The sequence below is a fragment of the Mercenaria mercenaria genome, chromosome 19, assembly GCF_021730395.1.
Source record: "Mercenaria mercenaria strain notata chromosome 19, MADL_Memer_1, whole genome shotgun sequence".
Lineage (NCBI taxonomy): Eukaryota > Metazoa > Mollusca > Bivalvia > Venerida > Veneridae > Mercenaria > Mercenaria mercenaria.
Window position 1 is genome coordinate 38,343,180 of NC_069379.1, and position 21,272 is coordinate 38,364,451.

Consider the following 21,272-nt stretch of genomic DNA (forward strand, 5'->3'; position numbering starts at 1 on the left):
TTATGGTTCTTTGTCACTGCACTCCCTCTCGTTAACATAGTACGAGCTCAATATCTTATAAATAATTCAAGTTACGCCACGGACAAGGTTTACAAAAAAGAAAGATAATTCAAACATGGGGCCATCTATTTATGATTCCTTGTCACTGCACTGGGTCTCTTTAACCTCTATCAATATGTTAATTATGATGTCAATCCTTTACATAGTAATTAATAAGGCCAAGACAAGAATTCAACAAGGACACAGCAATGCGGAGCAATATACGCTCAAAGGTATCACCTTTGACCCCTAACTCTGACTCTGACCTTGAGGCGAACCATTCGAAACATGTGCTCTGCATGTCGTCTCGATGTGGCGAACATTTGTGCTAAGTTTCTTTAAAATCCTTTATGAGGTTCAAGAGTTACATAGCGGGTACGAAATTACTAAGGGACGGACGGATACCGGCGTTATAACATAATACGCTCCCTTCGGGCGTAAAAAAGGCAGATAATTAAAAAATGGGACCACTATGAGTCACTTCACTTCTTCTAAATGAGGTATATTTTTCAGTTACAACTTGGTACCTTCAATACTTTTTGAGTTTTCCTACAAACAAAAAGTGTGACGGACGGACTGACTGACTGGGTGGTAACTGTATCTCCCCTCCCAACTTCGGGGAACATAAAAAAATACGCAAAGCAAGCACTTTAATCATTATCTAATTTTAAGAATAGGACCGTCACAAATTCAGACACTGTATCTCCACATGAAAAGATCAATTCGTTACAACTGGAATAATAAATAACTCACTCAAGTATGACTTTCACTGTTACTTTTTAATTCAACATATTTTCAATAGTACAATACTACCTTTGCATTATTAACTTTACAATAAGTAAAATATGTTTTTCACATATTTTGGTAAGCTCAAACATACGTTTGAATTTAACAAGATAAATATCAGTACATGTATATGAATTTCTACGGAATCTCAATCAGCAAAATCATGGTTCCTTGTTCACGAAAACATGGCTCATGAAACTGGTTCATGAAAACTCAGTTCATGGAACATTCAACTAAATATGTTTAGGCATAATTACGGCTTATGGCTCATGAAAACATGATTCATGAACATAAGTATAATTAGTTCATGCAACATTAAACTAAAGATGTATGAAGTTCGATATTCTATTCAAACAACATTAAGACTTTGTTCACCTTATCAAAACAGCTGTTAACACCAGTATAAAATGCCAAATTTAACCTTTTGTTAATTTTTTTTCTGAGTAACAAGTGTCCTGCTTCCTTGTTTGATACCCATCCAATTATCCAATCAGAAACGACAAATATGAGCACGTGATCAAATATCATAAATTCCATACTCATAAGTTACTAAAATGGCCTATCATTTTTTGAATAACGATTTCAGAGAAAATTGAAGTAGTGCGGATTAGATATGTTATTCTTAAAATAGTTCAAAGATTTCTCCTAAAATAACTTTTTGCAGCTTCACTGTTTTATACTGGCGATTTCGATACAGTATACATGTATAGGTATTGATATAAAAACGTCATTAAAGAGATATACAATGTTTGAACACCTATCAAACTGTCTCTGTTATCATTTTGATAAATGCCTTAATCTACAATATAACACGTCAAAAAGACAAAAGGGCTTAATATGAAAACAACACATTCAATAATTTTTTTATGTCAAACTTTATAAAAAGGCTTCAAAATATTGTGTGGAAACAGTTTATCTCTGATAAGATGAGAAATGACATATGGTCAAAATATGTGATGATTATTTAGAAAGAAAAACACATTAAAATGTGAATACCTGATCTTAATTGAAATAATTATGTACAGTCAAACCTTTGCCAAAGATCCCCTGTGAACTGGAATCACCTGGCTATAAAGAGATTTGAAAGTTTCGTTGCCAAATTTAACATTTCTACTTTATTTCAACATGTGAATAAATTTACTTTAACCTGTGAATAATGGCCACCTGCACGTACATACCATTGTTTCGCTTTTCCAAGCATGACCTTTAAAGACAGGTTTCACTGTATATTTATGCTATAGCAATGTTATGTCCAATCTAAACCTAGTATAACATGACAAAAAGGGCTCAAATTAATTGTCAATCTATCTATATTCTTTAGTTAATTTATAGAAAAGGGACATAGTGAAACGTGTTACGAGCAAACGTCGTTTAGAAGACTAACATGATTTTGTTATAAAAGAATTACTTCCCTGGAAAGTTTTAATTTACTAAGATATGTGTCTAATACAATAGCGGAAACTTCCCGTTTCGGATATCAATATATCCCCGTTCCCTACTTCCGTGCGGGAAGCAAAATCATCATTTTTGACTTGTTTCATTCAAAAGGACCTTTACGTAAGAGTAAACATGGCATCAATAAATGAAAAACATCATTGTTAACTTAGACAGTGTGATATTGTATATTATATTATGAAAGAAATCTTACTAAGAGAGGTTTATGCTCAGGAAATGTTGATTTGCTTGTAACTTTACATAAAATATTCTACGCCTCTTGAGGTTTTTAACAGTGTAAATACTATGATTATCGTATATTGAGAACACATTACATTTTACTCCATATTTTGCAGTTATTTCCCTTTTCCTGCGATTGGACTAAATAACGTGCACTAAGTCCGTTAAACAGGTTGTGCATTAGAATTTTCCAACATAATATTGTTTTTAAAATAATGACATAAACATAATTTATAATGTATGGTTTAACATGAAAGCATATTTGAATATAATTATGTACTAACAGAAAATATTAAGATAACAAATAAATTTATTGTTACGCAAATTGCAGATTTAAATATCAAATTGGAAAGCAACATTTCTGTTACTGAATCACAGTTATTCTGTGTTTACGTTTATCTGCACTATACCTAATATAAAAGTGTAACAAAACAAAACGTTTGTTACTTCTATAGTAAATAAGCACTTAAATTTACATTGATTACTGAAAACAGCTTTAAACACTGGTTTCCGTTCTAATTCACAACCTAAGCGAAAAACATGTAATGATTACATACATATTTACAAGGTTGCCAAGTATAAACAAATCCGAGTTCTTTTGAAATTGGTAACTTGTCAGAAGGCATCAACGATATATGGAGAGTACTACGTGTTATCATTAGCTTTCAATTAACACAATCATGTCATATAGCGACTTTCAAGCTTTTGATGATGGTGAAGAACCAAGTGCCCTCTAGGCATTACTTCCTGCATAGGCTGGTACCTGGGTAGAACCACTTAGGCTGGTACCTGGGTGGAACCACTTATCTGCAGTCTCGAACGATTATAAGTGAGAGACAAGTGACCAGAAGTCGGCATGCTTAATCATTAGTCCACGATGGCGTCATATGTCATAGAAAGCACTAACAACTTACAATACATTTGAACATAAAAGAAACATGTTATATACAAATCATGTACATATGAACTACAAAAGTACCTGAAACACAAAAGGTCAAAACTTTATTACAAATAAGAATGCATAGATGTAGAGGACTAACAATTTTCAACATCAAAATTTAGAAGAGAATAATTCCTTGATGGAAGTTAAAATCTACAAAAATAATTCATCATTTAAATAGTAGACAGGGAAAATGTGCATTGTACACCATAGCCTGTGCATTGTTCAATTTTGCATAATGTAATCCCTAACCAGAATATCGTGATTTCATTTGAAAGACAATAAAATGTGTTTATTCATATTGTTACTTCATCTGAAGGGTGACAAGGATCAGTGCAAAATTTATCAATATGTACGCAATGTCAAAATACACCTGTGCATATTTATCAAATCATTGGGATAAGATCACTTACTACATGGCTCAATCTACTACATGATAATATAATAATCTGTATTCTCTTACTTTCCTTACTAAACGCAATATATATACATGACGTAGTATAGACAAACTATTTCAGCAATGTCTTTTTATTGTACAAAACAATACGTGAAACATATAAAGATCTAAGTACAAAAATGAAAGCTAATTAACAAATAACAGTCTAAACAAGGAACACATATTTACAGTTCTGTTAACACGCTTTTTTCTCAAAACCTCAAGTCGTGATAATATGACAAACTGTGAATTCCCTGAATGATATAACAAAAGACTAGGCATCAATTTACAGTGACTATGAAAATGTATTGTCTATCTATGTATAAAATGAAATATGTGAAACGTATTGTATGTACAGCATACAAAATCTAACTTCCCTGAGTAGTTTCTATGTGTTTCATAATGAAATATGTGAAATGTAGTTAATGTACAGCAAACAGAATATAAAATCCCTGAGTATTGTCTATGTATGTACAAATGAAATACGTGAAAGGTATTTATGTACAGCATACAGAATCTAAAATCCCTGAGTATTTATAGTCATATTTATGTATGTACAAAATGAAATGTGTGAAAGTATTTTTTCTTTTTATTAACAGCAAACAGAATCCAAAATCTCTGTGTATTTATGGTCATATTTATGTATGGTCAAAAAGAATTATATAGAATGTATTTTATGTACAGTATTCACAGTCTAATATCCCTGAGTATTCATTGTCATGTACAAACTATTGCCAGTATATGACAGATATGCCAATTGCATGACATGTATAACTTGTACATTCAATATTGTTATGTATGATCAAACAAGCTCGTTATAACACGAAACAAAAATGGCCGTGAATTTCCTGTATCGATCACCTGAGTTAACAAATAACAAAGTTTTCAATTTTCCTTCTTGTGTTAACATGTTTTCTTTGATATTATCCTAGCGACCTATGATTTTAGCCAATATGTTTTAGTTGTAAACAAGATATAGATTACATAAGGTCATACATTCCGACCAGATTTCATGTACACCAAGTTGAAAATGTGACCTCAGCAGTGTTTCTATGCTTTTTCATGCAATGCTCTTTATCAAAGTTTGTTCAAGTTTTAAATACTAATATGACATTGACTTCTTAAAAGCAAACAATCTGACACGATTCCATGTAACTGTTGACGGCAAAACGCATACGAGAGTGATCACGATAGCTCATATGCTCCACTTTGTACAGATGTGAAGTAAAAAACGTGACTTGTGCACACTGAATATCTGCTTGCTTCCAACCCTATGCTCAACTATGGGATCGTGTTTATACAGCCGATAGTTTATAAGCATAGTACTTTCATAGGACTTCTCCAATTAGTCATGTAGAACTGGTTGATTGCAAAAGGTAAGTTATTGTTACGTTGTTCAGAGATCAAGGTATCAAGGTACAATCAGTATCTGGTACTTCTTTCAGATGAAAAGGGATCGTGGTGGTATGGTGGTAAAGCCAATGGCCTACGAACTTACCCTGGTGCTGGAATCTAGGTACTAACTTATAGCCAGTGGTCTGAAAATATTGTAAACATGTCTAGTTAGTCTGAATAATTTGTAATTAAGACAAAACATTAGTTGTGCGTACAGTGTAATGGAAAATGTTTCCAATGGCAATGTACGTTGCTGAACACTGGGTTAGGATACTGCAAGTCTTCAACACTCTTTTATTTGCATCCTGTTTGAGTACGAGCAACGCTAAATGACTTAAAAGACACAAGTTAACTCAAATTACACAATATCATTACTTAAAGCATATCAAGAAAACATTTGCAAAATTTTCGAAACAAATAATAGCCTAAAGTGTATACGAGAGAGAGAGAGAGAGAGAGAGAGAGAGAGATAATGTCGACTTGTATGTTATAATTACACATATTAATTCCAACTAATGTCTTTGTTTCAGTTGTATTAAATATTAAAATGATGTGTGCTAATCTAAATGTGTGTAGATTATGGTTAGTCTCCTTTCTAATAATAAAACATTTAAGGTAATATAAAGTAATAAAACATTTACTTTTCTTCATGTCGTAATTTGCAAAGAAGCATTTTTATTTAACTTACCTGAGCTTTGTTGAAAGATCTCAACATGTTAACAAGGGCAGGTTTTCCTGAGGGTCAATGCTGTAATACCATTTTAACCAATACCGGAGAAGATCCAATGTCTCCACTATTTTTGGAATGTTCGACTCTGTTGAACCAGAACTGAAACCAGAATTGACTCCGGGTGCTGATGGATTATGATATGTTCCGTAGTCTGTAATCAAATAGTACAATTTCCTTGATGCTCTGGTCATTTTCTTATACCAGCTGTTAATTGTACGATATATTTCTACAATTTAAATGAAATTAGAAACTTATACTTAAAACATAAACGTGTGTACACTTATGCTCCTCTTCGTCAATTCTGTAATTCGACTAAGTTGAGAACTTGACTTAAACAACTTATTCTGTTTATTGCAATTACAAATTCTACAAGAAAAAAAAACTTGGCGATGGAAAACTGAAACCATTTACAAAGAGATAATAAATAATAATGAGTCTATGTGTGCATTTTAATGTAAATACTTTAGCAACTAAAAATCTACATAATATGATACTAGTTTGTAACTGAAATTATTGTTCTGTAAACCCGAGCATTTCTGGTGAAGCTATGGTATTTTGCTATTTGTAAGCTGAAAACAGTACACACACAAGCCTCGCGAATCCATCTACATTTACAATACATATCTCTTGGGACCGTTTCAGGATTCTGTTTTTACAGTAATATTATTAAGTACTCTCTTAGTTGCTCAGGCAAACTTGTCGATGAGAAACGCCATGCCTGTGTTGCCATGGTGAAGTAACAGTAACAAAAAGGACCTTACAAATAACCATCACTCAATACAGCCTGAAAAATTTAGTAAGTTTTTCATTTAATAAAAGAGGCATCAAAGTAAACAACTAAGCAAAAATATAGTTTTCAGAGGAGACAGTGTAGTGATGATTTGGAACAACAAATAGAAATCTATTCAGTAATAGTTTTCATCTAGATACAGTGGAAGCTCCACAAAACTTATAATTCAACAATTACGGGGGCATATTTTATAAAGTAAGTGTGCATGATTTATGGATAAGTAAGTGTGCATGGTTTATGGACTTTGTGTCATATGATAGCAGTGGTTATGTGGCATAACAATATTAGGTTTGAATCAAAATTGGTATTAACAGGGAGTGAAATTGTATTATAACTTCAATCTGACAGCCTTAGTAACAAATTCAATTGCACGCCAAAAGGGTATTTTTTCTGTGACTGAAGGGGCTATATATAGAAAGACATCCAATTTCTAGATATACACGTGTTATGTATGATAAATAGCTTTGTGCCATCGTCTGTTGGATACAATTTATATCAAGGAGGAAATACCACGCCCTATAGTAATATATATTTGTATGAAGTTTCATTAAGATCCACCAATGGGTAACTTTGTTTTGTGGATTTCCTAAACATTTTAGAACAATGGCAATTACTCCGCAGTTACTGAATAAGTCCTTGCTGTAAGATGTGTATAAACTATCACCCTATAGTGATCTACATTTGATGTTAAATTTCATGAAAATCGATCAATGGATAACTATCTAATGTTGGACTTTATTACTGTAAAACAATTCATTAATTTCCACCAAGTCGAACGTGCAAAACTACCTTAATAGGTTTGGACCCTTCTTTTCCAGTGGAATACCAAGTTTTTTTATGTACAGTTGACATACTTATGATACAAACAGGTAAGTGACGACTCTGAGACCTTCAGGAGTTCCGTCATGTAGTGCTTGTATCTCACGCTCTATGGCTCAAGTAGTGTCTGGGAATACAGCAGAGAATTGTATCTCAGTGGCCTTGACCATTTGGGCCACGGAGGCCCCTGTGTGCCTGGCTATGGCTCAGGTAGTATCTGAAAATACAGTACAGGATTGTATCTTACCATATGTGTGTGGCTCAAGAAGAATCTGAAAATACAGTACAATTTTTGTATATCATACTATGTGTGAAGTAGAATTCCGACATACAGTAGTGGACTGTTAGGGTGGAACTAAAGAAGAAAATATTCCACTTAAGCAGATATTGCAATAGCGTGAATATATCTGACATATATGCCATAATACTCTAAAAATACGATAACCCTATTAGGACAACTATTATATCATCTAAAGCATGCAAAACAACTCGGTTTGAGTTTAAAGCAAACCAATTTCATTCAATGATAACGAATGCTTAATCAAAGAAGAAAGAGCTAACTTTGTCTTGTGCCAGCATATGTTTTGTAGATGTTGTAGATGTTTTAAATGGCATTTTCTAAACTGGGGCTATTTAGGATATTAATAGAGCTATGGCTGTAGAAAGTACAAGACAGGTCTCACTGGGTGCACAGTTTAGGCAATTTTTGCCACAAAATTTAGTGCCATGACACCAGATGAAAATACATTATGATGAACCAATGTAAACCAACTCCACCGAGCTTTTAGAATATCTTGACTGTGCAGATGTCCATATGTCAACTGAAGCCACCAGGCTCTTAAGTGCTGTCAAACATGTGCTGATGACCACAAGGCCACAAGGCTTTTAAGGTCTGTCAAACTAATGCTGATGAACAAACTGTGAACCAAGGCACCCAGGCTATTAAGTACTGTCAAGCATGTGCTGATGACCATATGTGAACCAAGGCCACAAGGTTTTTAAGTTCTGTTAAACTAATGCTGATGAACAAAAGGTGAATCAAGGCCACTCAGGCTTTTAAGTACAGTAAAACCCGTGCTGGTTACCACATCTGAACCAAGGCCACAAGGCTTTTAAGTTCTGTCAAACTAATGCTGATGAACAAAACCAAGGCACACAGGCTCTTAAAACTAACCTATGATCTAATACTAATTACTACCATTCTGTTTAACTGCTACTCAAAGGTATGATTTTGCAAGTTCAAAATATAACAGAAAAGTTCCACATTTTCCTGGCGCTTTTTTGGTCAGACACGATCATAGATGGTAATTAGGATTCATACAAAACAAATTTCACCTATTTAGGGGATTTATTGGAATACCCATCTGGTATGCTTTAAAAGATTTTTCTAAGATAAAGGCCAGTAGATTTTATTTAATAAATGAATAGATGAAATGTTAATAATGTTAGATTTGCTCACCAACATCATGCACAGTGAAATGTAACCCATATTCCAGTTGTAACTCTTCTGTGATTTCTGTCAGGTACTATGGGCTGGTCATCTTAGCAGTATGTTTTTCATTCTGTGAGGTGCAGTGGACTGGTCATCTTAGCAGTATGATATTCATTCTGTGAGGTGCTGCGGTCTGGTCATCATAGCAGTATGATATTCATTCTTTGAGGTGCTGCGGTCTGGTCATATTAGCAGTATGAATATTCAAACTCACAAATATTCAAAAAGTGATACACAATGGAATTAACACTGTCCTGAAAAAGTAAATACAGTGTCAAAAAAGTACATGACCATAATACACAACATTTTTACAATGAGAATCTCAAATGTAGATACTTTTATAGATACTTTTCGAGTACAGTACACTGACAATAATTAACTGTCACTTCTAAATTTCTGAGCTGTCAAACCAGCAAATAATTTTCAAAGTCTAATTTCGTTTTGACATGTCCTCCAATCATGGTCAAAGCTCACTCTGATGTTATGTATCATGTTAAAACTGGTTCATTTTGTTTATCTGGATCCAATTTTAACAAAACATTACTTGTGTGCACCTAAGTTTATTAAAATTTTCAGAACTCTAGTAAAAATGTAGCTTGGAAAATCCTATGTTTACCTGATGACATCACTCTCTGTGAAAGTCTTCAACTGACAACTTTCGCAACCTGAATCTTCGACCTATGAAGTTTGTACACCTCCTTACCAAAACGGTAAATTTGCTAAGTCGTAGTCTGACTTCTTACGCCCTGGGATGGATGGGTACAGGAATGGGTCATCTGCCTGTAAAAGCACGCAAAAAAGCACTAATAAATTGTCGCAAGACAAGAGGAGAAAAGCTGGATATTATTTACTGAAGTGCGTATGCGTGACATTGGAGTGCGGGAAAGTCAAATACGTTTGAAGCCCCCGTCACCATGGTTAATCATTATAAAAAATGAAAATGACAGATGAACGACTGTACTGGAAATGTTCAGTGATATTGGAAATATGACATTATAGTAACATAAAAAGCACAGAAGGACAATTATAAATTATACAATAGACAGAGTACAAAAATAAAGTGAGTATCTGACCCTGCAACAAAAGGTCTGCCAGTCAATAGTCAAAACTATTGGCATTCGGTTCATCGGTAGTTTTGACTGCTGGCCTTCAACAGCCATTCTATAAGTGTATACCATTATCCACAGTCAACTTTACCTAAATCGCTGATTTTCCTCATCCTTTTTTAATAATTCAAAATTTCAGTAACCTATCATGGTATTTTATTCATGAGCATACCTTCTTGTGGGGACGGAATCCAACAGAAGCACACCTCCTGTGACGACTGTCCACACAACTGCTCTTCACAAATGTATATACTTTACAGTTGATTCTAGATTGGGACGAATATGTTTCATCTGTTGTCATACAACGCAAAAGTACTCAGCGGCAATCCAGTGAACACAGGCGAGTCTGGAAACAGATGAAAAAAAGGTACCATAGGTAAGTAGTACTAAAGTGGATAAGCTACCGGTCTCTCATTCTTGATGATATTCTAAATAATTAACAGAAACCGGAAGAAACCTTGTTAAAATGATGTTTGAACTCCTCAAGTATTACAGTATTTCTGAATATATGGCCTCTAGTAATGTCTGGTATATTAGGCATACGGACAAGCTATTTATTAAGTATAGTTATAATAAATAAATAAAAAATAAATAAATGAATAAATAAATAAGTTCTTGATTCCCTAAATGCTTGTACATTTGGTCTAATAATATACCTACGAAATAAAGTTGCTGCTGCTATGAAATTAACAAGTTTTTTTTGGAAATCACATACTTTCTTGAGGATAAAAATGTCTTGATTCAAACCAAAATAAATTCGTGGATTGTAAGATTTGAAGATAAAATCAAAGTGAGTTTCACTTGTTTCTATAGATTTTATTTCGTGGTTTGGAGTAACCACGAAGTAATTCACGAAAATTAGTTCAATACAAATGTTAATGATTTCACAGTAAACATTTCTGAAAATGATATGTAATTATTCACCTCTAGTAGAATGATGTTACTTCATCCTAATACTTGTTGAAAAATGGTGTTAAACCCAAAACAAACAAACAAGATCATCCTTCTACTTATCACTGATTTATTGAATTATTATTGGAAAGATGAGTGATACTAATTTAATTCCAAATTTGACCAAATAATGCTAATTTAATGCCTTATTTATTTACAAGTGACTGACCTAAACCATGTAACAGTTCTAGACTAAGTATTACATTCAATACCCATCTGGATATATGATATTATGCTATAAAGATATGTGAAATTTTAAGTTTCTTTAAAAAAGGGAAATCTTGAGAATAATTGTACATTTTTTATTCACAGATTAAAACCAGCAAACATTCCGCACAAGTCCATGTACAAACAAGAGTTGTCTTATAACAGCGCGCTCAACCTGAAAACGTGTGATCCAAAAATTCATAAGAAACACACATTAATCTAAAACTAACGCAAAATGTCTTTGTTGAAATAGGCAAAAGTGTTGACAAAATAAAGCTATCCATAGTTACTATGTTATTTGTCCAATCCCGTGAGGTTATCAGTCACTTTGCTGGTTTTGCCTTGTAATAAAAGAAATAAGAACTGCCAGTTGGGTTGAGGGAGTAGGTCCTTCTAGAGGCAATGTGTATGAAACAAGCGGTAGCATAAGCATAATATACATTAAATTTATTTTCTTGTTAAATTCTATTACTGATAATTACTTCCTTTAACCTTTGTCAAAGGCTTGACTATTGCTGAATATACTAGAATGTTTTGTTGAATCTATTGTTTATTATTACCTCCCTTTAATGCACTTTAACAGTTGTGCAATATAAAAAGTAGTGCTTTTATAACCATGTAAGTATGCATATCATTTTTTGGACAGCTATTTCATCTATCTTTCAAAAATTTAAAGCATTATTGACTTTTAAAAGTATGCAATTACACATTACACATGTACATAGGAAACACATATGCCTACCAATTTGTGAACCTAAATGCACCAATACTAGATCACACTACTAGTTTAATCACAAAAACCTAAGCTGCATAATACCTCTGTGATTCAGGTTAATGGTCTGCAAATGATTAAATTGTTACATGTGTAATTAAAGAATAAGACATTGATATGTGAGAAGACTACCATTTATTAAAACATGACCTTTACTCAAAAACACCAGAAAAGTCTCAAACTGTGAAGATTGGAATAATTATTTTTCACTTTACAAGACCAGCAAAACTGATAGGTACCTTACAAATGAAATCAAATCAACTATAAAGGTTCATGCACTCTGCACATTGTCTCATAGTCACCTACCAACATGCTAAGTCTGAAGTCAATACCTTGCAAGATTATTAAAATAAATGCTCTGGACATAAAAAATGGACATTTTTGATATCTTAGCTTATTTTACTTGACCTTTGACCTACAGAACCGGTTTAAGTGTTTAAGAGTTTTACTGTATCATCACAATCAACCTATGTGCCAAGTTTAAAGTCAATACCTTGCACGGTTATAAAGCTAAATAGTAGAACGTTTCATGACAGGGTGATAACTTTTGACTGTCGCTGTCCCTTTAGAGGGAATATTGAGAACATTGACAACTATAAAATATCAGATCATCAAGTAAGTCATCCCTATAAACCAAATTAGTGAGGCTATGCTCCTGACACGTATTGTGACGGACAGGTGAACGAGCACGCCATCATAATATATTACATCCCGTGTTTTAAAAATGGCCATATAAAATTCAATGAAACTGTTAAAAACGATTGTTTTAGTGTAATAAAAACAAATTAAATAACTTACTTGTGTGATAAGTCCATATATTAAAGAACGTCGAATCCATCTGTCTCCATCTATGCACAAAACTAATGTAACTTCTAAATTAGAATATTGATTTTTGTGTCTGTTTCACGCGCTCCTATTTATAATTCTGTACAAATATAGATCTACTTGTCATATGCCACTGTCTAATGTATTTATGTATCAAAGTTTTAATGGATGAAATTTATAAAATATTTACACTATCTGTCTGAGTTCATTGATTAAATTGTTGTGCTCGACTTTCAACTTCATTTGTTTGAAACACAAAAGTGTATGTGTCTAATTCATTGATGCCATCAAACACGACTACGAAATTCTCTGATTTTTTAATATATTTTTTAACGTCTGCAAATTCAGTTTCCGGTGTTATATTACAATCATGCATTTTTATCATCACTGACTGTGGAAGTTTCTCCACTAAATTCACTAGATTACGTAATGATGAACCAGTTAGTGTTGCCTCAAGCAGGAAAACATTTTCTAAATTTACCATTTCAGGTGACAGTGACAGTGATCTTTCACCTAGGTTGATAAAACACAAATAAACGCATTTCAGTTGAACTAACAATGGTAATGTCTTCAGCAATATTTCAATTTCATCGGAAGATTCTATATAATAACATTTAAATGTGTGTAGTTTACTTGCTGCTGGAAGTTCTCTCAGGAATGACGTCAGCAGACCGGGTTTAGGCAATCTTCCTACATCACATTCCTCTAACGACGATACATTCACTTTTAATTGTGACACAGGTATCATTTTCAATTCTAACGCCCTTAGATCTGAATGCTGGGAAAAGTCCAAGTTAATTTCTTCGCAGGAAATATCGTGTGTGACACAGGATAATCTGGACAGTCTAATCTCTGCCATTGATTTTCTGTTTATAATATAATTGAGAAACTCCTTCAGCACATCGTGCTCCATCTTAAAGCCATCGATTTCAATTGCTCGCATCTGAGAAATATTCTGAAATGTTTTAGACAGTTCAGTGGAACAAGGACTATATTCTGGTAATAATCTATTATCTTGCCATGCACCTGAAAAAACAGTTACACTTTCCACACATTTGCTGGTCAACAACCGAATAATTTCCGCTTCTTTATATTCTCCTTTGTAATATATTTTCTTGACGCTGACAAGGTCATGGAGTTCGAACCAGTCAATGATTTCACGTAAACTAGGAACACCTGTTATGATACATATTGACTCCAAATTAATTTTATTGTGTTTTGCTAACAGTTCTAAATGTGAGAGGTAATTTTCTTGTTGAGAATCCTTGTCAATGATAAAATCCTGGAGACAAAGAGAAGTATTTCCCGTATTTTCTTTCAAACAAGAAATGTACATGTTTTGTATGTCTTTCAGAGGTTTAAGGTTCTTGAATTCGTAACCTGCCGTAGATCTATATCTTCTCGTTATTTGATCTTTGCTGATAACAGACATTAACCGGTGTGATATTGAAGACATGATTTCTGCATTCATTCCACTGATGAAAACAAACACTTTCGACATATCAAGAATATTTTGTGTACTGTTGAATCTTTGTAACACGAATTTTTGGAAATCACTTTCATTTTGGTAGCTTATGTACAGTGCACAGAAATATTCCTGTACTGTTTTGTGGGAAAACGAAACTTTAAATTTTTTTTTGGTCAATTTTTGTTGTTTACTTTGTGTTAATATTCCGGAGTGTAGACATAATTTTAGATCACCTGCGTTTAAATATAGGTCAGTCATAGACTGACTAAATACCAACGTGCTTTCACTTTGATCACTGAATAACGTTTCAAATGCCAATTGCCCTAAAGCTTTCAGAAGTGTGTAGTATTTCTTGCAATGTACATGTTCAATGAAGCATTGTGGGATATCACTTTGGTGAGGTTTGCTCGCCTGTTGCATGACTGGATATTTTTTGCACGTTCGTTTCAGGAGCATTTCAACAATTTGACAGTATAACTCACATTTAGATCTGCCTAGATCTACTTCATCGTACCATAAACACAAAAGATACATTAGTAGGAGCGGAACAGTTTCCAAATCTGAAATACCTTTATGTTCGATAGTGGAATTAAAGTCCTGAATATGTTTTTTTTTGTCTTTTTCGCCAGTCAGAAGTGAGATCACAGTTTTCTTTAACTTTTCTGCAGACGTTGCATTAAGTCCGACAAGTTCCAACTTTTGGTCTATTTGACTCGAACTGAGACTGATTACACTCAACTTCCACGGTCTAGTTGTTGTGAGGATTGTACATTCTCTTGCTTTCCTGTGGGGTATGTCACTTGTTCCTTGCTTACAGGCAGACGTTGGGTGTACCCACTCGTCTAAACCGTCAAGAATTAACAAGCATTTCCCCTTAGAAAGAATAGTTTGTATGTGGCTAAAAGTTACAGAAGTGTTTGCCAGTCGTGGAATTATTTGTTTCACGATCATCTCATCAATGTCGCATTCCTCAGCACAGTCGCGTAATGACAACAAGAAGACAAATTTGAACTCTGACATTGCCCGAATATCGTCCTCTTCAAAGCATTTTTGTTCACTTTTGATACGCTTTTTGGCTTGACACCACGTCAAAACGAGCCGCTTACTAAAAGCAGTTTTCCCGAACCCAGCATCTGCAGAAAGGTAGATTTCATGACACTTTTTGTTTTTCTTGTAGAACACATCACGCAAAGAGGTGACCTCTGACTTTATTACGTTTCCACCTCCAAACGAACTCTGGATTTCCACTGAATTTATGTCCGGCATGACGTAAAACTTAAGTAGAGGCGTGTCTTGATCTTCTATCAAAGGTGATAGAGGCAAGATATGATACTGTTGCCTGTAGAAACGTATCAAATCTTCTTTCAGGTCTGAAATATAAACAAACATTGTTCAAAATACTTGTACGTCTGTTTCAAATGTTTTTATTCTCTTAACCCTTTCCTTTCTACAATGAATTTGTCCATCTTTCGATTTGGACAGCACAATTAACTGTTAAACGGGGTGCTTACCAAAAAGATACTGACTGAATGGCGAACAGTGCAGATCATGATCAGACTGCACTGCTGACAAACAGTGCTTATCTTATAAAGTTATGTAACATTCACCCTTTTCAACAAGAAGCCAATTCTTGTTTATTTGTTTGTTTATTACATATTGCACAATGAGTATATTATATTTACGTGTTCGTGACGTCTGTTTCATTATATTTGAATTACCGACATGGTGTAAAATTAAGTAAAGTTAAAAAGCAGACCCTTAAACAAAAGTACAGTGTTTAATGCTTTAAAAATGCATTTACATGTATAGGCCATGTTTCATGTAATTGCCAATAGTCTTTACTGCTATTAGAAAGGCTGTTTTTCCACTGCTTCTACTGCCATTGCTAACACTCTTTACTGCTAGTAAAAAGCCGAGTTTCTACTTCTACTGCTGTCATCATTAACTCTATACTGTGACTTCAAATGATATGTTAATACTGCTATTAAATTATGCCAATGCTAACTTCATATATTGCGACTACAAATGCTATGTTTCTACTATTACTGATGTTATCACTACCTCTCTGTACTGCAACTAGATATGCCATTTTTTTACTGCCTCTGCTGTCATTGATAACTATGCCACCACTGGCAAAAGAAGTTTCTATTGCCACTGCTGTGACTGCTAACTATACTGCCACTGGCGATGCACGTTCTTACTTGCATAGCTGTCATTGCTAACTATACTATCACTTGTAACGCATGCTTCTACTGCAACTGCTGTCATTGCAAAGTATACTGCCACTGGCAATGCATGTTCCTGCTGCTGTCAATGCTAACCATAAAGGCACTAGCAGTGCATTTCTACTTCCATTAATGTCATTGCTTACTATACAGCTATTAGCAAGGCATGTTTCTACTACCACTGCTTTCTTTGCTAACGTTACTGCCACTGGCAATGCATTTCTACTTCCACTTCTGTCATTGCTATCTATACTGAAACTGGCAGTTCATGTTCAAACTTATACTGTTTATCATTGCCAAATATACTGCTACTGTCAATTCATGTTTTTACTTCTTCTAGTGTCATTGCCAACTGTACAGCCAGTAGCAATGTATGCTTCTTTGTCAATGCAGTCATTGCTAAATATGCCGCCACTGGAAATAAATGTTCCTACCTACACTGCTTTTATTGCTAACTATTCTGCAACTGGCATTGCATGTTCCTACTCCTGTTATTGCTAACTATATTGCAACAGGCAACGCATGTTCCTTCTGCAACTAAAAAGTCACTGACAGTGAATATTTCTTCTGCCTCTGCTGTCATTGCTTACTTTACTGCCACTAAAAATACATGTTCCTACTTCCACTGCTGATTGCTAACTATCATCTGTCACCAGCAATGCATGTTGCAAATGCTACTGCTATTATTGCTAACTACTGCTGTCATACTGTCACTGGTAATGCATGTTTCTACAGCTTTGGATGTCATTGCTGACGATACGATACCACCACTGCCAATTCATGTTCCTTCTGCAACTGCTGTCATTGCTAACTATACAGTCCCTGGCAGTGCATATTTCTACTGCCACTGATGCCATTGCTAACTATACTTATGGTGGCAATGGATGTTCCTATTGCCATTGCTGTCACTATTAAATATATTGCCGCTGACAATGCATGTTTGTACTTTCACTGCTGTCATTGCTGAATATACTGCAACTGAAAATGCATGTTTCTCCTTCCACTGCTGTCATTGCTGAATATACTGCAACTGACAATGCATGTTTCTACTTCCACTGCTGTCATTGCTGAATACACTGCAACTGACAATGCATGTTTCTACTTCCACTGCTGTCATTACTGAATATACTGCAACTGACAATGCTTGTTTCTACTTCCACTGCTGGCATTTCTGAATAAACTGCAACTGACAAGGCATGTTTTTGCTTCTACTGCTGTCATTGCTGAATATATTACTGTTTCTGCTTCTACTGCTGTCATTGCTGAATATGATGCATCTGGCAATGCATGTTTCTACTTCCACTGCTGTTTTTGCTAACTATACTGGCACAGGCATTGCATGTTCCCTCTGCAACTGCTGTCATTGCTACTTATACAGTCCCTGGAGTGCATATTTCTACTGCTTGCCTCTGCTGTCATTGCTAAATTACTAACTATGCTGCCACTAAAAATGCATGCTCCTACTTCCACTGCTGTTATTGCTAACTATCTGGTGATAAGCAATGCATATTCTTACTGCTACTGCTGTTATTGCTAACTTCTGCCGTCATTCTGTCACTGGTAATGCATGTTTCTACAGCTTTGGATGTCATTGCTGACGATACGATACCGCCACTGCCAATTCATGTTCCTTCTGCAACTGCTGTCATTGCTAACTATACAGTCCCTGGCAGTGCACATTTCTACTGCCACTGATGTCATTGCTGAATATACTGCAACTGACAATGCATGTTTCCCCTTCCACTGCTGTCATTGCTGAATATACTGCAACTGACAATGCATGTTTCTACATCCACTGCTGGCACTGCTGAATATACTGCTACTGACAATGCATGTTTCTACTTCCACTGCTGTCATTGCTGAATACACTGCAACAGACAATGCATGTTTCTACTTCCACTGCTGTCATTGCTGAATATACTGCAACTGACAATGCTTGTTTCTACTTCCACTGCTGTCATTGCTGAATATACTGCAACTGACAAGGCATGTTTTTGCCTCTACTGCTGTCATTGCTGAATATACTGCTGTTTCTGCTTCCACTGCTGGCATTGCTGAATATATTGCAACTGACAATGCTTGTTTTACTTCCAAAACTGTCATTGCTGAATATGCTACATCTGGCAATGCATGTTTCTACTTTCACTGCTGATTTTGCTAACTATACTGGCACAGGCATTGCATGTTCCCTCTGCAACTGCTGTCATTGCTACTTATACAGTCACTGTAGTGCATATTTCTACTGCTTGCCTCTGCTGTCATTTCTAAATTACTAACTATGCTGCCACTCAAAATGCATGCTCCTGCTTCCACTGCTGTTATTGCTTACTATCTGGTGATAAGCAATGCATGTTGTTACTGCTACTGCTGTAATTGCTAACTACTGCCGTCATTCTGTCACTCGAAATGCATGTTTCTGTAGACATCTTTAGCAGTCATAGCCACTGGCAATTCATGTTCCTGATGTCACTGGTAACTATACTGCCACTGGCAGTGCATGTTTCTACCGTCACTGGTATCATTGCTGACTAAACTGCCACTAAAAGTGCATGTTTCTTCTTCCACTGCTGTCATTGCTAACTAAACTGTCATTAGCAATGCATGTTCCTACTTCTACTGCTTTAGCAGTTATTGCTAACTATTCTGACTATGGCAGTGCATGTTTCTACTGCCACTGCTGCCATTGCTGAATATACTGCCAGTAAAATGCATGTTTCTACTTCCACTGCTGTCATTGCTACATGTAACTATCCTGCCACGGGCAATGCATGTTCCTATTTCCACTGCTGTCATTGCTACATGTAACTATCATGTCACTGGCAATGCATGTTCCTACTTCCACTGCTTTCATTGCTAACTATCCTGTAATTAGCAATGCATGTTCCTACTGCTACTGCTGTTACTGCTAACTATTGTGCCACTGGCAATGCATGTTCATTCTGCTACTGCTGTTATTGCTAACTGTTCTGCCACTGGCAATGCACTTCCTTACAACTACTGCTGTTATTGCTAACCATACTCAATTGCAATGCATATTCCTACCGTCACTGCTGTCAATACTGTTGAAATTCGCTGGGAATACATCATGTTCTCATAAAGCTTACATCAGTAGATCTATGTTCGTTTGTTTTCCGAAATATTGGTTTCAAGTTAGATTGTCAAGAAGAATATTAAACCTGCACAGTGTTCGAAACAACATAAGTACATGGGAAAAAAAAGAAATGATTAAAGTAATCAAAAAAAAAGGCAAATTGTGTTTGTTTCTAGTTAGCAGCTGACACTAAGTTCCAACGCCCTGTACTTTCCAGGAAATATACACAAAGCGAAGAAGCAGACGTTGTTTAACAAAATAAAATTACTGTGTTGTTTCTTCCGTAAAATCTACATACCTTTAATCCAAATATATTGTTTTGGGTAAATATTTTATTTACTCTAATCAATTTACTAAATTACACCAAAACCAGCGTTAAATGAAATAAACAGCGAGCTTATGAATAGTGTCGCTTGACAGGTGTCAAAATTTATGAAAGCGTTATAGAAACAAGAGAAAAAAGGAAACCACTTTCTCAAATTTCTCAAGTCTGGCGAAAAGGGTTGAGGGAACGTATTATTTGTTTTTGTAAATCACGTCTTTTGACTGTAAACCGCATGTACGATATTACCTCATGCATATGACTTTCGGAAAATGTTTGCTTGTCACTAGGTCGCTCCCGTAAATTCACACTCTAAAAATAGTGTGTTGTATGTTACATGTCATATCGGAAGAAGCGAATGGAAGACGCCGGACTACGGCCGACCTTAGATAAAATCCACAAAAATGAAATTTAATTTTGTTGTTAATTTGGCGACAGTTTTGTTTATTTAATTTCGTGTTTACATATAAGTACCGCACAATATTATGGCGTTTTTATTTAACAAACAATCAGTACTTAGCAATCTCTTTTAAAAGCAAAGATATTGAAAGTATGATCAACAGTTGGCTTGATAGCGCAGTAGGTTGAGTGGATAGACATGTAATCATTTTGTAGTGATAGTCTTGATGGTTCGAACCTTGCATCCGTCATTTTCTTTTCTTTGTTTTTTTTGCATTTAATTTATATACTTTGTGTAAGTTTGTTTTTCTCTGATTTCTAATTTATTCACGAAAGCCTCAAAACATTAGATCATATTAAAGATGAAGCATATATAAACGTGAATACGTGTTAACAATGACATATATAAGTTAGTGAACAAGTAAGTACTAGATTAACAAACTTTTGCTGTTTTCTTTGAATCGTATTAAAAACAGAAATTAAATACAGTTTCCAAAATACTTTTTACGGGTCCGGGAATCGAACTCCCGACGAAAAAGTATAAGATACCAATACCGCTCGGCCAACGAGGAATTACTATTCGCAGCGTAAACGTTGTGTATTGAACTAAATTTATGCTATTGTTTTGTTTGTTTACATTTCAAAGCGCCCTTTTACTGTGCGATACCTCTTTATAGCTACAGCTCGTTTAAATGGGTCAACCGTGTTGTTGCACTTATAAAATAGACTGGCCCGGTTTATAGGTTGGTCAGGGCTACGATATAAATATATTGCATTTTGCCATCTAAATATTTCTATAAAAATA

General features: G+C 34.9%; 1 protein-coding gene across 1 annotated transcript in view; it reads right to left on the reverse strand.

Annotated features, from left to right (window-relative positions):
- Nucleotides 1-799: 799 nt before the first annotated feature.
- Nucleotides 800-21,272, reverse strand: part of LOC123542409 (uncharacterized) — a 65,795-nt gene continuing 45,322 nt past the window's right edge. The window contains exons 6-12 of the mRNA XM_045328265.2: nucleotides 12,936-15,800; nucleotides 10,380-10,553; nucleotides 9,805-9,881; nucleotides 9,069-9,355; nucleotides 7,580-7,826; nucleotides 5,959-6,784; nucleotides 800-5,413 (exon numbers count right to left, since the gene is read on the reverse strand). Of these exons, the coding sequence (XP_045184200.2) occupies nucleotides 13,168-15,800 (2,633 nt within the window). The 3' untranslated portion in view covers nucleotides 800-5,413; nucleotides 5,959-6,784; nucleotides 7,580-7,826; ... (2 more) ...; nucleotides 10,380-10,553; nucleotides 12,936-13,167. The remainder of the gene's footprint in view (nucleotides 5,414-5,958; nucleotides 6,785-7,579; nucleotides 7,827-9,068; nucleotides 9,356-9,804; nucleotides 9,882-10,379; nucleotides 10,554-12,935; nucleotides 15,801-21,272) is intronic.